At 44.3% G+C, this 16,750-nt stretch overlaps 1 protein-coding gene across 1 annotated transcript; it reads left to right on the top strand.

The window, feature by feature from the left end:
* The first annotated feature begins 10,145 nt into the window (after nt 1–10,145).
* On the top strand, nt 10,146–16,236 carry LOC311307984 (very-long-chain (3R)-3-hydroxyacyl-CoA dehydratase-like). Its single transcript, XM_084436889.1, has 11 exons — nt 10,146–10,323; nt 10,959–11,001; nt 11,151–11,224; nt 11,391–11,555; nt 11,730–11,781; nt 11,957–12,067; nt 12,359–12,486; nt 12,683–12,795; nt 12,915–13,021; nt 13,280–13,411; nt 13,643–16,236. Exons 1-11 carry the CDS (start codon nt 10,243–10,245, stop codon nt 13,717–13,719), a joined length of 1,083 nt encoding a protein of 360 aa, XP_084293015.1. The 5' UTR covers nt 10,146–10,242; the 3' UTR covers nt 13,720–16,236.
* Nucleotides 16,237–16,750: the final 514 nt, after the last annotated feature.

Here is a 16,750-nt window from a genome sequence, read left to right as displayed (position 1 = left end):
CTAAAGTGAAGGCCTATTGAACCCATGGAGGTATAATATAACTGGAGACGGCATTGAAAATGGCTGCCTATTCATTTCAATGAAAGTTGCTCACCGGCGCATGAAGCCATTTGACGTAGTGGCCAAAGCCCGGTATTGCAAGTCATGTCACGGCATGCGGCCCAAGAACCCTTATTTCCCATGTTAGTGGATGATGATAGATAGGGCTAGAAAAGGAAAACAAAATTTTTCTGGGTATCATTCAGCATCAGAGACCAATCTTATCAATATAAACTTTTAATTCAATGGGGTTTTGGGGTTTTTGAAGCCACCAATACCTGTATCGAGCCATTTAAACATGTGCTGTGCACGAGCCTCGGGGACGCGCTGGTCGCGCGTTCGTGAGTCCTGCGAACTCGGGAAAGCACGTGACCATAGGAAGACCCGCCCTACTCTGCCTCTGATTGGATAGGAAGTCATGTAATGACGTCGCTAACATTTGCTATGCTTTAGCAATGAAGCTTATGATCATGCTAATCAGAACGTATGTCTATGATGCAAATGATCATGACATGTGGTTACTTTAGGACATCATGGGAAAAGATCTAGAGGGTAAGTGGGTCAATGTTGAATAACTTAGCTAACATTATCTAATGTTACATTTCTTTATATTAACATCAACTATATTGATAGGCTAGGGAGCTATGCTAACGGTAGCTAATGCTAACGGCTTAGGGTTAGTTAATGCTAACGTTACGTTCGGAGGTCTCAGATGTATTTCAATTTTAACAATGTTGAGCATGATCAATGTGACATTGTTCATACATTGATTACAGTCTGTAATCTTGTCTGGCATTATTTAGCTATAGTGGGCTGATGCTTGCTGCTGCTACTATAGCATTTGCCACATTATACATCAAATTAATCAAGCATAGTGTTATTACCTGAAGGCATTATTACCATTGCAAGTAAGCATGCCATGTATATGCCATGCCTGGAAATCAAATTAATAGTGTAATTATTCCCCATCATAGCTCATTGTACACTGATATAATCATTCTCCTTGCCTTTGCTAATACTCATCTCTTTTATCAAACTTTGTGCTAGGAAAGAAATCTGGCTGTGATTCGTCGCTAGTGCTCATCCAGGCTGTTGTCATCTCCCGCCTGGACTCCTGCAACTCCCTACTTGCTGCCATCCTGCAGCGTTGGCCATCAGACTCCTGGAGAAAGCTGCTGCTGACCTGGTGTTCAACAGCCCCATGCTCTTCCACAAAACTTCCCTACTCTGTTCTCTGCACTGGCTCCCTGCGCTGTCCCATCCAGTTTAGGACTGTGGTTCAAGCCTACAGGGCAAATGAACAGCTCCCTCCGACCTCCAGGCTGTGGTCAAGCTCTGCTGCCTTGAGGTGATTGGTTCCCCAGTTGCTCCAAGCCCCCCTACGGCAGATTGTAACGGCCATGGCTCTTTTCTGTCCTGGCCTCACAGTGGTGGAATGAACTGTGCACTGATGTCAGAACAGAGCCAATAATACACACTGTTCATAGTGAGCCTAGTTATTATTGATTAACTTGGACTGTTTCCTCTCTCCTTGTCAGTCATTAAAATATGTTCAGTGTTTCACAATACTGATGTATAACATTTCATTATTTTGTCTCAGACCATTTCTGAAACAATCATCAGTGTCAGTATACATTTCCCTCCAATGTTATTGCTTGCCCATTTTTTACCATTTAACTACTAGACTGTACAAACGAATTGCACAACTATAGTATTTTCTAGGTATAGCCTACTTCTCCACTTTCTCTTAATGTTGGTATGAAATGGCAGTCAAACTATGCAATGATGTTCCACACTGTTTCAACCCAAATTCCCAACAAATGTGGCCACCACACTGTTCAGGACATTCACAGGTCTTGCTCTCAGGGATCGGTAAAAGAAAGGGACATGGTTCCTCCATAATGTGCTAAGGCTCTGCTTAGATCAAAGGCTTGGTCATCAGAAAATATCACAAAGACAGTGATCACAAAACAATTAAAAACATGTCACCAGTGTATGCCTTAACCCTAGTCAAATTTCTAGTATGTGTGAACCATATACATGGCAGTAAACAGATCTTGAGTCATACAAACTGGAGGATGCTTGACCCATACAAACTACTTTAACTCAATTTCAATAAACAACTCCAAAATATGGCAGACAGAAGAGCTGAGCAGACTTGGTAGATGACTGGATGATCTTACAGAGAACCAAGGGAAATTGACTGGTATTAATGCTAAGAGTAATGAGGGATGAGGTGCAGCTGGGCAGAGTGGAGACAGGTGGCAGGTGATGCAGGAGATGGGAAGGTGAGTAGGCAACAACCAAGCATGAACAGGAACTGGACCACTGGCTCCCCTTGACTGTCCAACCCATCCATCAGCGCCAGCAGAGTGGACACGATAGAGCCAGAGAGAGAGAGACAAATGCAACGCAAGGTTAGTTTAGTTCCAATCGCCCATGTGCAACATCAATCAAGTACGCAGCCAAGCTGAAGAACCGAGTTACATCAGAGGCGGAGCGAGGCGGTGGCTCCGTGACAGACAGGCCTCACCTGTGTATCTGGTCCTGTCTGCTGGAGCATACTGGGGCCAGCCGGTCTATCTTGTGGAAGAAGATGAAGGAGGGTCTCATTAGGTTGACCTTGGGAGAGACCAACAAACAGCCATCACAAGCTCTCAGTCAACACTGAGGATGATGGTCAGGTGTCCTGTCCAATAATTATACCCCCCTCCCCCCACTGCCACAGTTGCCCCATTGGCTAACCTGGTCAAAGAGAAGGCAGAGCTGATTATGTGTTCTGATTCACCAACCCACTTGCTAAGGCAGTCAGCTCCTTTCCTTATAGACACCTTTGTGTTTCCCTGCCTACACTCGTTAGTCTGCACCCGCGCCACTGGGGTCTTGCCTGTACTTGGGGGACTGTAGATCAGAGCACTACACATCTGTAGGTTGGGGGGGGGGGTTGGGGGGAGTATGTGAAAAACAGGGACTTCACAAGACAGCTCAAATTAGACAAGACAGCTTAAATACGGCTGGGTCTTCATATGTTTACTGGAGCAACGTACTGTAGTGTGGTCTCACCTAGGAGGTTCTTCTATCAGGTGATCGAACACAGAGGGGTTGCTCTGCTTCCTGTTCACTGACTGAAAAAGCAATCACAGTGGGATTTAGTGACATCATTATGCACATCAGGAATTCATTATCTCATCTAGTCAGTCAAAAAATGATTTTGTCCTCACCAATAGGTGGCACCTCATATCACTGCATTTATCTTTTAAAACAGCAAACACTATGTGTAAATAAGGTTTTAAACTTCATCAACATCATTATAAATAATCAGCCCCTATGGCTGGATACAGGCGCAGCAGAAGTGGAGGGTGACAGTACTAGGTTTTTAGCTGGCAGGTGCCCGTCAGGCTCAGTGAATATCTGGTTGAACTGGTTTAAACTCTGTCCTCAGTATTAGTACTGCCCATGTGCACAATTGATTCGCTAGCTTTTCATTGGGATAGCTGGTGGCAGTGTTCTAGAAAGGTGGTCATGTGCGTTCCTAAGTCAGAGGACCCGGGTTTGAACCCAGTGTGGGCAAGTGTGGTGGAATCAATACACCTGTTACAATCGCAGGAATTTTATGGGAAGGAAGGGGCTTCTTTTTTCTTTCTTTTTTTAAAGGTTTTGTACCTTCAATATTAGACACTTAAGCAAACAGAAAAACACAAAACACAACTATAAAAGGCCTGGCTTGGTTTAAAGCCCACTCACCACGTCAAGGTGCAGGCCAAGAGTGGGGACACGACAATCACTAACAGACAAACCCTGACAAATACACATGTAAAGACATGTAAAGAAACACGAAAAAACATATAGACTATACATATAGGAGTAGGGAAGTTGTGTGGAAGAGCATGGGGCCGTTGAACACGGGATTAGCAGCAGCTTTCTCCAGGAGTCTGATGGCCAACGCTGCAGGATGGCAGCAAGTAGGGAGTTGCAGGAGTCCAGGCGGGAGATGACAACAGCCTGGATGAGCACTAGTGACGAATCACAGCCAGATTTCTTTCCTAGCACAAAGTTTGATAAAAGAGATGAGTATTAGCAAAGGCAAGGAGAATGATTATATCAGTGTACAATGAGCTATGATGGGGAATAATTACACTATTAATTTGATTTCCAGGCATGGCATATACATGGCATGCTTACTTGCAATGGTAATAATGCCTTCAGGTAATAACACTAACTATGCTTGATTAATTTGATGTATAATGTGGCAAATGCTATAGTAGCAGCAGCAAGCATCAGCCCACTATAGCTAAATAATGCCAGACAAGATTACAGACTGTAATCAATGTATGAACAATGTCACATTGATCATGCTCAACATTGTTAAAATTGAAATACATCTGAGACCTCCGAACGTAACGTTAGAATTAACTAACGTTAACCCTAAGCCGTTAGCATTAGCTACCGTTAGCATAGCTCCCTAGCCTATCAATATAGTTGATGTTAATATAAAGAAATGTAACATTAGATAATGTTAGCTAAGTTATTCAACATTGACCCACTTACCCTCTAGATCTTTTCCAACGATGTCCTAAAGTAACCACATGTCATGATCATTTGCATCATAGACATACGTTCTGATTAGCATCATCGTAGCAGCTTCATTGCTAAAGCATAGCAAATGTTAGCGACGTCATTACATGACTTCCTATCCAATCAGAGGCAGAGTAGGGCGGGTCTTCCTATGGTCACGTGCTTTCCCGAGCTCGCAGGACTCACGAACGCGCGACCAGCGCGTCCCCGAGGCTCGTGCACAGCACATGTTTAAATGGCTCGATACAGGTATTGGTGGCTTCAAAAACCCCAAAACCCCATTGAATTAAAAGTTTATATTGATAAGATTGGTCTCTGATGCTGAATGATACCCAGAAAAATTTTGTTTTCCTTTTCTAGCCCTATCTATCATCATACACTAACATGGGAAATAAGGGTTCTTGGGCCGCATGCCGTGACATGACTTGCAATACCGGGCTTGGCCTGAAAGCCCATGGTGGCTTCAATGCGCCAAGCTGATCCTGGGGGCTTGATTGAACCGCGCCATCTTGGCTAGATTTGTAGTCACTTGGCTATTTCCGGTGACTTTTGACTTGCGCAGTTGAGTTTCTCTGGCCGACGCGCGTCCACGAAAAAGTTCACATTTATCTGAAATGTAGACGCACGTTCCCGGCTCTCTCGGCTCTCCCCGCTTTGATTTAGCAATGAAAACCGGCTTGCATATTAACCTGTTTTTGTCAAATATATCAATTGGAGAAATTATTTTTTGATCCTGGCATCTTAGTTTTAACAGGTTAAATATAATTGAACATGTTTTGTTTGCTAGTAGATGGTATTCATTCCGTTCGCGATAACGTTATTGCAGCCAGGCTAAATTCCTCCAGGGAGCCAGTGACCGGCGAGTTGAAGAGCTTCACTCCCCGCCAGCAGGAGCTCTGGCCGCGGCTACCGCATCTCGGATAACCCGCTGAGTTCCTGGCTGCTATTTCACACTCGACCTTGATCAATCCCAATACCGATCCATGGTAACAATGAATCAATCGTTCAGATCAGATCGGCAGTGCTGCATGCATGTTACAACATCATTGTTACCTTTATTAACATAACCATAGCCTACATTTATCTCTCTAACGTTAGGCTATCCATCTTACACCAGTCGGCCATTCGATAAATGGAAGCGGTGAACGCCAACGTTGACTGAAAACACCCAAACTCAGTGTATCGTTTCATCTTCATGCTACACATCAACTCCTTTACATTGTATGTGAATAAATTCCTGTTATTCTAAAAAATATCCCATTTCTGTCCATTCCTGGAAAAGGCTAATAATTGCTGTCAAATGATCACTCCAGTTTATCACCGTATCCCACTACCATTTCAACTATGCACAGGAGGTTGTCTTGTGGTCATTTTCATTAAAAAATGATTAGCCTGATCAGTTTGTTGTATGTATTAAGCCCTTTTTGAGCGGTATGCTTGTATTAATAGCTTATAGCTTGCCATACTCACCAACCTTGGGACCTCAGAAATAGGGAGCATTTCCAAACCAAATTGCGGGGGGGGGGGGGGGGTGGCATTAAAAGCATTACAAATTAGACATTAAAAGCATTAAAACGAAATGTGAAACATTATATATATATATATATATATATATATGTGTGTATGGAGCAATTGTTTTTAATGTCCGACTTTTGTCTGTGCTGTTCAGTAAATGTGCATCTGTCCTAATTTATTGTAGCCTATCTATCTACTACACAACCTAGTTCAAATTTATGAATCTCCCGCGGAAGTCAGGAGGGTTGGCAAGTAGGCTATGGTCACTGCTCCCCAGTAAAATTGAATAATTGAGGGGTTACTTACAGTACAAAAAAGTACAGCATTTGTAGAACTCGGATGATACTACATAAATTGCCATGCAAAGCCAGAGACTGTTGCTTGTAGACGACAAGACTGCTGTAACCATTCAAATGTGGAGGCTACACTGCATTGAAGGTGGGTTGGCTTACTTGACACAGAACACAGAAAACGGACACCACAAAAAAGGGCTTAAAGCAGGTCCTAAACAGCAGCAGGTCTGGTTGAGGTGTGAACTGGTCTCCTAAAAATGGCTTGAGCTGTGAGGATAAGAGGAGGCACACTGTTTCTGTTATTACATTTCAATAATAGAATATGACACACAAACCACATACATACACACATACACATACAGCCCGTCTTGGTTTAAAGCCCACTCACCAACGTCAAGGTGCAAGCCTATCGAGTGGGAACACGAGACCAATCACGAACGGGACAAACTCAGACGGGACAACACAGCATACAAATAATCAAGGAATATGTATGTTGTCATGCTGTTTCACATTTCGTTTTAATGCTTTTAATGTCTAATTTGTAATGCTTTTAATGCCCCCCCCCCCCGCAATTTGGTTTGGAAATGATCACGCCGCGGAAGATTCATAAATTTGAACTAGGTTGTGTAGTAGATAGGCTACAATAAATTAGGACAGATGCACATTTACTGAACAGCACAGACAAAAGTCGGACATTAAAAACAATTGCTCCATACACACACATATATATATAAGACAATCTCCTGTGCATAGTTGAAATGGTAGTGGGATACGTTGATAAACTGGAGTGATCATTTGACAGCAATTATTAGCCTTTTCCAGGAATGGACAGAAATGGGATATTTTTAGAATAACAGGAATTTATTCACATACAATGTAAAGGAGTTGATGTGTAGCATGAAGATGAAACGATACACTGAGTTTGGGTGTTTTCAGTCAACGTTGGCGTTGACCGCTTCCAGCTATCGAATGACCGACTGGTGTAAGATGGATAGCCTAACGTTAGAGAGATAAATGTAGGCTATGGTTATGTTAATAAAGCTAACAATGATGTTGTAACATGCATGCAGCACTGCCGATCTGATCTGAACGATTGATTCATTATTACCATGGATCGGTATTGAGATTGATCAAGGGCGAATGTGAAATAGCAGCCACGAACTCAGCGGGTTATCCGAGATGCGGTAGCCGCGGCCAAAGCTCCTGCTGGCGGGGAGTGAAGCTCTTCAACTCGCCGGTCACTGGCTCCCTGGAGGAATTTAGCCTGGCTGCAATAACGTTATCGCGAACGGAATGAATACCATCTACTAGCAAACGAAACATGTTCAGTTATATTTAACCTGTTAAAACTAAGATGCCTGGATGAAAAAATAATTTCTCCAATTGATATATTTGACAAAAACAGGTTAATATGCAAGCCGGTTTTCATTGCTAAATCAAAGCGGGGAGAGCCGAGAGAGAGCCGGGAACGTGCGTCTACATTTCAGATAAATGTGAACTTTTTCGTGGACGCGCGTCGGCCAGAGAAGCTCAACTGCGCAAGTACAAAAGTCACCGGAAGGCCAGAAAAGCACAACTGCGCAAGTCAAAAGTCACCGGAAATAGTCAAATGACTACAAATTTGCCAAGATGGCGCGGTTCAATAGGGCTTCATTGTTGATAGCGGCCAGTGAATGGAGTGGCTGTATCCAGTTCTATTAATACATCCATGGCAGAAATGGCCCAGTCAATGTCCACCCTTGCAGACTCGCAGACTTAAGGGCGCGCTCCCGCGAAGTCCGCGAGGGCTTAGGGGTGTCCCAATCCCAATCTGAGTGCGCACACCGCACTTGCGGCCCCTCGCACTTGTGGCCTGAGGCCTGAGCACTTAATTGACGTCAGCTGGAAGGGCCAGAGGGTGCAGGGCCGTGAATTAAATGGGACAGCACTCCAGTTTCGCTCAATGCCCCTCCCACTTCGTTTTCATTGGATCGTCGTTCCTCCGACGCAGAGGCTGCTCTGACGCTCCCTTCAGCTCTGCAAATTGACCGATTGACGTCTTTTTTAATTTAATAATAATTAAAAAATAAGGTTGGGTGGGATATGTTTGCAGCATGTGGATTTCAAGATAAATGTTGTGTTATCTGCAAATGTCATAATTTATGTGTGATGCACTGGGATCATGACTCGGATGCACTCAAGCACTGTGTCACATGAGACGCGGTGGGCTGTGGGTATTTTCTGCTCCTAAGTCCGTGAAATTGCGGACTTTCGGTAAGTGCGGTTAAAGTGCGCAAAATGGCGGCGTGGCGCACTTGTGGACCTAGCAGTTCCGTTTTGGGACTACCCTGAGCCCTTGTGGACTTAGCGGGAACGCGCATGTAAGGGCACAAGGCCGCGAGTGCTCTGCACTTTCGCCTAAGTGCGCGATTTGGGATTCAGCTCAACTCGGCAAGTGCGCGAGGTCTCTCCGGCAGCCATTTTGAGCCCTTTATGGCCCCTTCCCGTAAGTCTGCATTTCTGCAGACTTAGGCCAAGGGAATTACCCACAGTTCATAGCGTCGTGACGTGAAACACGGGGTTACCTGAAGAACAGCCAATAAACAAGCACGGACAGATCAACCAACCGTAACGTTCACGTTACAGAACAAAATATGTTTTCATGTTTTCAGCTGGACTTGCTTATCTGCACAAGTAGCCTTATAATTAATTTGGTTTCATTATTTTTAAGTATGGGTTATTAACCCCATGGGTTTGTATAATGTGATTTGTTTAATAATATGTAGGCTATGGTTATAATTTAAATCGATTTCTGTTGCTCTAAATCATATGATTGCCCAGTTAAAAGCAGTATGACATTAATTACCCATTTCGGTGCAGTGTTCTTTGAATTGAGATTTCCAACATGAATATGGAAAGAGTTGTGAGGTGCAGGAATGTGTATACATAATATATTATCATTCTTAAGTTAATACTTTTGGATTCATCACAAACAAGAATCACAGGCAGTAATGTAGGATCGATGCGATCCTACTAACAAATACTGGGTTGGGTTGATATTTGATCGCAGATGCGATCGCATATGACCACAAAATGAAATGATTTCAAGTTGAACAAATGTTTTGAGGGTAACACAGAGAGTTCTGATAATGTAAAGGGGATTTGACTCAGCCAAAATTAATTTACACGAAGGCCTACAAGAAAAACATGTACAATTTACAAATTGATTTTAAAAAATCCCCACGCCCACAATAGTAAGAAATATGTTTTCACGTCAACGTAATGTGATGTCACAAGTGCTGTCCCATTCCTTGTTATACCAATTCGAGCCCTTGCAGCCTCTCACACTCGATCACTTCACCAGGTGACGTCAATAAGTCTGTGAGGGCTCAGGGCTTGAGGGTTTAGGGGGGACATTGGGATTGGGCCATGCAGACTTACGGGAAGGGGCCATAAAGGGCTCAAAATGGCTGCCGGAGAGCCTTCACGCACTTGCCGAGTTGACATTGGGACACCCCTAAGCCCTCGCGGACTTCGCGGGAGCGCGCTCTTAAGTCTGCGAGTCTGTAAGGGTGGACATTGGGACTGGGCCATTGGGACTGGGCCATGGATGTATTAATAGAGGACTGGGCCCATGTCCCATTCATTTGACGGAGGCGCGCGCGTAGGCGGGGAATGTCCTAGCTGCTCTAGCAGCCAATCAGAACGACTCGCAGTATCCTGCTTCCGTTTGTGGTAGCGACGGTAGAAGCTGCGAATAAATGATGAGGATTTCCACTCCACCAGTGCACATCGCTGTTTAATATATTTATCAAAACCTCTATTTATAATAACGTGAAGGATGCAAGCACTCACACCACACGTGTACTGGGCACAACGGCATAGTGACATTTACCTGCGAGTGGAGCTTAGCGACGCTAAGGTAAGGTGGTGATGGTTGGTGATCAGTGTCCAGCTAGGCTAGCAGCCGCTCTCTACTCATGTCATGGGAGACTTCCTAGTAAACAACGTCAAGCATCTATTGTTGTAGCTTAGTGTGAAATACACATTATATGTATGCTGGCTTAAGCGGGGACAGGGCTTTCTGTTGGTGAAAAGCCAAAATGTATTTGCCGTTCTGTTAACATTGTTTAGCTGACTATCTTAGAGCTAAGCTAGGTATGATGACAACTGAAACGTGCAACCTGACCCATCTCCGTGAGCTTTCTCCTTCTCTCTTGTCCCATTCCCTCTGCGAGTTTGAGTGCATATACTGTAGGCCTTTCTGTCTGTCTCATTCCACATATGTTTGACCAACAAATGCCTAAATAAAAGATTGATGAATTGTCATGGTGCTCATAGGTCTAATTTCACCACTCCACCAGCCTCTAAATATGCATGATGAATAAGTGATGGATGGTAGCCTTCTGTCCACTGCGCTTAATGGCTGGGACACTATCTAGCTGTGTCATTATTAGTTACGTGGAATATTCCCAAATTGGGTTCCCTTGAGGAGATGTTTGTTGTTATTTAACATCTAAAAGACCTTTGTTATAAATAATTACGTTTACATTTCAGAATCTCGACATCAGTGTGCAAGAGAACACTCTTCAATTCAAAGGTTGGTGTTTTGATGTATTATCTGAATTATTCATGAGATCACAGGCTTTGGCTAGGCCTACATGATACTGAAATAAACTGAGTCAGAAGTGAAGTAGTAAGGCTTCCGAGGCCTTATATTAATTGTTGAATGTTTGAATTGTTTCTTAGCACAGGGTCACGGAGCTAAGGGAGATAATGAATATGAGTTCAGCCTGGATTTTCTGGGGCCTGTAAAACCGGAGGTATTATTAAGTCTGAATTTTCTACACACAGTGTGAATAGTATTGTTTGTTAGTATTTTTTATATTATTTTGTTTGCCACATGCATGCTTTATATAGATTTGCATGTGCTGGAAATAGACATCTAGGATGTTAGTCACTGTGCGTGTGTGTGACCTCATCTACCAGGTGCATCACAGGTCCACCCAGCGTCAGGTGAACATCACGGTGAGGAAGCAGGAGCCCCTCTGGTGGGACAGACTGACACTACAGGAGAGGAAGCCCCTCTTCCTGGTCCCTGACTTTGACCGCTGGCTGGACGAATCAGACGCTGAGATGGAGCTCCAGGCGAAGGTAGGACCTGGTCGCTTCTGTTGTCCCTGGAGGAAGTTGGGAAGAAGACAGGGCTTTGTGAAATGGCTTTTAATGAAAAAGAAGGCATATATGATGAACAGTATTTTTTACTTTTCTCAGAGTGAAGCTATTAAGACTGAACATGCTTTTTTCCAACTTTTTGTTCGTTTTTAGGAGGAGGAGAAGATAACCAAGCTCAGCATTGAGTCAAGAGTTCGTAAAGATCGTAAGTGCCAAGTACTTTTCAGCTGTTAACACTTTTCAGCTGTTATTTTGATAAAATGATCTTTATTTTGAGTAAATGGAAATAAAAGATGACTTTTTATGGGATCACATTTGAATGTAGTTAATTTGGTTTCGCTTCTGTTTGGTGAACAATGCCCCCTGTTTGCCCTGCTCAGCATATCTGGGTCTGAAGAAGGGTTATCTATTCATGTACAACCTGGTCCAGTTCCTGGGCTTCTCCTGGATCTTTGTCAACATGACCGTTCGTCTCTTCATACTTGGTCAAGGTCAGTGTTTGAGATCAAAGGGAAGCAAAAACCGCCGTACTGTTTTTGTAACACAATTCACATGAATTATTATGAACATTGAAACCAAGTGAGGAAAATGAAGGGAAAAAAAGCACAAAAACAAACCAGCGTTGATGTTGAATTGTGTGCTTTGGTTCCGCGTAGAGGTGAATGTTGTCTATTTATAGACAGGCTGATTTGAATTTATGTAAGGAAACACTGACGCTGCATTTATTTGTCTTGCAAATGCTTTTGGATGCTGCTGCATGCGCTGTCTTTCTGCTCCCTTAGACTCCTTCTATGACACGTTCCACACCACGGCTGACATGATGTACTTCTGTCAGATGATGGCTGTGGCTGAGGTGATTAACCCCGCGCTGGGCCTGGTCAAAACGGGGGTGGTCCCAGCCATGATTCAGGTATTGCAGAAGGAAGAACATTCAGATTTCTTGGTTTCACAGGCACAGATTAAGAGACTAAAACAAATGTCGATTGCTATTTTCATTGAAAGGTTTCTAAATTCTTAGACTGGGTAAAATATAAACTGGCCAAATAAATATGAAGAGATTACAAAATACTCCTTTCTCTTTGTCCACTTTGCCCACTCTTCGCCAGGTTGCGGGTAGGAACGTCATCCTGTTTGTGATTTTCGGCAGTCTGGAGCAGATGCAGAACAGGCCTGTGGTTTTTTTTGTGTTCTACTTGTGGAGCACCATCGAGATCTTCAGGTGAGTTTGCCTTCAACAACTCTCCAATGGTCAGAAAATAACTGACTATGAATTATGCAGGACTTCAACACAACTGTATTGCTTGTAGGCAAACGCCAGGCTGTCCATGTCTGCCCTAGGTACCCATTCTATATGCTGGCATGCATTGACACAGAATGGAAACTGCTAACCTGGGTGAGATACACCATCTGGATGCCTCTTTACCCAGTAGGAGTTCTAGCAGAGGGTAAGTTGGCCTTAATAGACAGGGTACATCTGTTTATAGCATGATTTGGTGTATATAAAAATAAAGATGGGCTTGCATGATACACAGCTGACACTCACATCTAACATAGAGGTAACTTGCCTCATCTACCCAGTTCACATGTAAACAATTAGTTGAACACTGTCAGGAATAGTTAGGTATGTGGAATACTTGATGATAAGTATTCTTTATTCCTATCAATGCTAACGCCGTGTCCCTCTGCCATGCCCCCCCATGTAGCCGTAGCTGTGATCCAGTCCTTGCCCATCTTCGACGAGACACGACTGTACAGCATCCCCCTCCCCGAAGCACTGGGCCAGTCCTTTAGCTTCTCCTACACGCTGCAGCTCTACCTGGTGCTCATGTTCCTGGGTGAGTCACGGTTATAGAGAACTGCCACTCTCTCACGCTGTCAGAGGTACATAGAGAACAAAGGCAGAGCACTCTTATGCTAGGAACACAAGCAAACATGGAGATTCAGTGCTTGCTTCCCTCATTTCCCTCAAGTGTTGCATGTCTGAGGGGAATTGTGTAGGCTCCAAGCGTTGTAGTGCAAATTCTTGTGGAAAAACATGTTTAATGTTTAAATGAAATGCTTCTCAGGTCTGTTCATCAACTTCCGACACCTGTACAAGCAGAGGAGGAGGCGATTTCGCTCCAGGAAGAGGAAGATGAACTGAGGACGCCCATACAGCATCTCCTTCCATCATGTCTCTACTAACACTGACTTTACACTCTCCACTCAGAGAAGTCCGTCTCACCTTATCTTCCCAACAGAGGAACTACTGTATCGGCCTCTTCCAAAACCACAAGCCTTGTCACTCAAGCGCTTGTGTAGATCTTTAAAGGATTCATACGGTGATAAGCACTCCCCTTTCCTAAGGTGACATTATCATTAACGTTAGATAGCTAGTTTGCTTAAGGACATTATAGTTGTGCTTTTTATTTGAATTTGGCTAGATAGCTAGCCAATACCTTAACTATTGATACTTGATATACTAAGTAAGTAAGATTGCTTGTGAAAATTAAATCTCCCAAGATGAGTATGTATCATGGAGGTAGCTATGATAACTGCTAGTTATTGTAGCTTTGTAATTACAGTTCTAGGCAGTACCAGCTGAAAATGTATTCATGCACTCGCTTCAGCCAATCAGGACAGAGCAGCCTAGCTACGTAAACCCTTGGCATCTGCCATCCCATCTTATCCTCTGAAACCAATTCAGCAAGACTGATGGGGTCCAGCAGGGCCACACACCCTAAGGGGCTCTGTCTCCTTCATAGAACTGTAGTCATTACACTGTAGCATTCTGTCAGGAGTACTATGCCTCAGTACTGTACTATGGTACAGTAGCTAGCATTCTATGTCAGGAGGCTCCGCCCCTTTAGGGGCTTGGCTCCTATTGGTATAGGGGCTGAGGCAGAGACCCCCACTGCTCTCCTCTGCTCTGGACCCTGAGAAACGCCCCGAGTGTGTGACTGTCCTGGGTAAAGGCTGGAGCAGCCAAGAGAACTTAACTTAACATTGGTGGCTGGCAACAAGGCCAGCCACCAACACCACACACCCTGTATACTCTGCACAGAGAGTGTTAGACCCAAGTACAGGCACATCAGAGAAAATGGATTAGTCCATGAAGATATTCCCGAAATCCGCTCGGCTTCAACGCCAGCACGGATTAAGCCCATCTTGTCCAACACGAGGACTGAGGAAGATGTACTAAAACCACACACACTGAACACACAGAGAACATGGTTTTAGCACAGGCTTTTAAAACAAGAATTGGCTGTGAAATCCATGTGAGGAAGTGGAGAAATGCACACATCAGAGAGGGGTAGAGGATTGGTCTAGACCAGAGGGTCTGTCTCCTGATTGGCCTGTGCTCTTATCTCCAGTATAATTTCCCTGGACTGTGTGTGTTGTGGGTGGGTCTGAAGTAGAGGTCTTTACGGTTCTACCCAAACCTTCCATCCCAGACCCGGCCGGGGCAGGCCATTCAGCGCGGGCCAGGCCAGAGCGCGCCAGGCCACCGGGAAAACTCCTGGTGCTCCCGATGGCCAGTCCGCCCCTGGCCGTACGGGTTAGGGTCCACGTTTTATTATGGTCAGTAGGGTCCAGGTCGGGCCCCATTCTGTGTCCACAGATCCCGGGTCTGTTAATCATTGTGTCATACCCATGTGGATCTGAGCCCCCTGATCAAACGCTGCTGGGTAACGTCCTGTGCGTCCCGCCTCAGCGATGGGCCAGGTCAGGGACCGCCAGAGCCCTGGTCTGCATGGCAGTGGCTCGGTCCAGCAGTGCAAACTCACTAAAACAGCATGGCACCGGGTCTGTTCTGCCATGGAAATGTTACAGCAAGCATTACTAGTGTGTTTGTCCGCGAGAGTGTGCTGTCATCCCCACGGTGAGGCCGGCACAAAGACAGGTAGCTCTGAAAGGAGCTGTGGGTTTGGTCTGCTTCTGCCAAGACGCCCAGGCTCGATGACAGGAGTCTGGATATTGTCTTGACAGTAGTCTTGGAAGATGATGAGTGTAGAATTCTGTCAGAGCTGAATTGCAAAAAAGGACAAGATGGCGGACGGCAAGGGCAGTTTAGGCTTCTCCATTCTAATTGGCTGAACCGAGTGCATTTTGAAGCGAGCGCATGAATGTAGCTGGTACCGCCTATGGCGGGGGAATATACCAATAGGAGCGAAGACCCTAAGGGGCAGAACCTCCTTACATAGAACAACCGTGTGTGGAAAATGCGGGCATGGTCTGCCGATCATAATTAATTGACAGTTCTCATTGCCACACCCAGACAATTTGGGTTAACCTTTATAGTGATAAATTTAGGCTTAGAAAAACACGTTTTAAAATAAATGTAAATGACTGAATAATAATACAAATAAATGTACATTTTTGTTGCTGTCTAAAAACAAATGGCAAGTAGTAATGTCAGAGTTCCCACTCTCAGTAATGGAGCTGCCATAGATACTGCACGTCTTCTTGCCACCCCTGAATGATCAGTGGTCTTTGACGCAGAAGAGCCAGGAACCTCAGGGAACGTGAATATTTTAAAAGGGGGAGGAATTGAATAATGTATTTCAACAAGGTTGAGAAATCAACATTGTTTTGTTGTAGTCTAATGTAGAAAATAAAGCCATGAGGAAAAGTAAGTTTGTGCGTTTTCAGTGTCGAACAGCATACGCATTTTCTAAACTTCCAACTGTTGAATTTAGCCTATAAACAATAAAATTATCTGAATGATTATAAACTCAGTTCGTATTCATCTTTGTCTCTGCCCCCTCATTTTCCTCAAACCAAATCCCGCCTGCTAGACTAGCCTATCAATTGCAATTCCTTGAAGACCGATGCTGACATGGTTTGATTTATCCAGCATAACAAACGCAAATGTAGACTAATTGAAATTCCGTGAATTACCAGCACGTGTATTCATGATAATTTGAGAGAGTTTAGCCTATAGACTACGTAATCCTTTTACAAGACTACAGGTATTATGCTGAGCCGCGTTGAAGCGCGCGCCTGCGGGGCGTCCTTGTAGCTGCCCAAAAACTAGTGTCAGCATCTCTCAATCTATTATGCACAGTGACCTCGCATACAGAGGAGGGCTTCATGCCTGCGGAATGGGTAAGATTTTCATTATAAAGGACGGGTTATGGCCTTCGAATAGAACAGCATAATAAGCCTAGGCTATTTTTAAGCGATGTATTCTG

The sequence above is a fragment of the Borostomias antarcticus genome (assembly GCF_949987555.1).
Source record: "Borostomias antarcticus genome assembly, chromosome: 4".
NCBI lineage: Eukaryota > Metazoa > Chordata > Actinopteri > Stomiiformes > Stomiidae > Borostomias > Borostomias antarcticus.
The sequence above is the reverse complement of the archived record's forward strand: the minus strand, read 5'-3'. Positions and strand labels throughout refer to the sequence as shown.

Coding starts and splice junctions, on each gene's coding strand:
- LOC311307984 (XM_084436889.1), top strand. CDS start 10,243: ATGCAAGCACTCACACCACACGTGTACTGGGCACAACGGCATAGTGAC. Junction 12,068..12,358: donor TCTCTTCATACTTGGTCAAG/GTCAGTGTTTGA, acceptor CTGCTCCCTTAG/ACTCCTTCTATGACACGTTC. Junction 12,796..12,914: donor AGCACCATCGAGATCTTCAG/GTGAGTTTGCCT, acceptor TGTCTGCCCTAG/GTACCCATTCTATATGCTGG.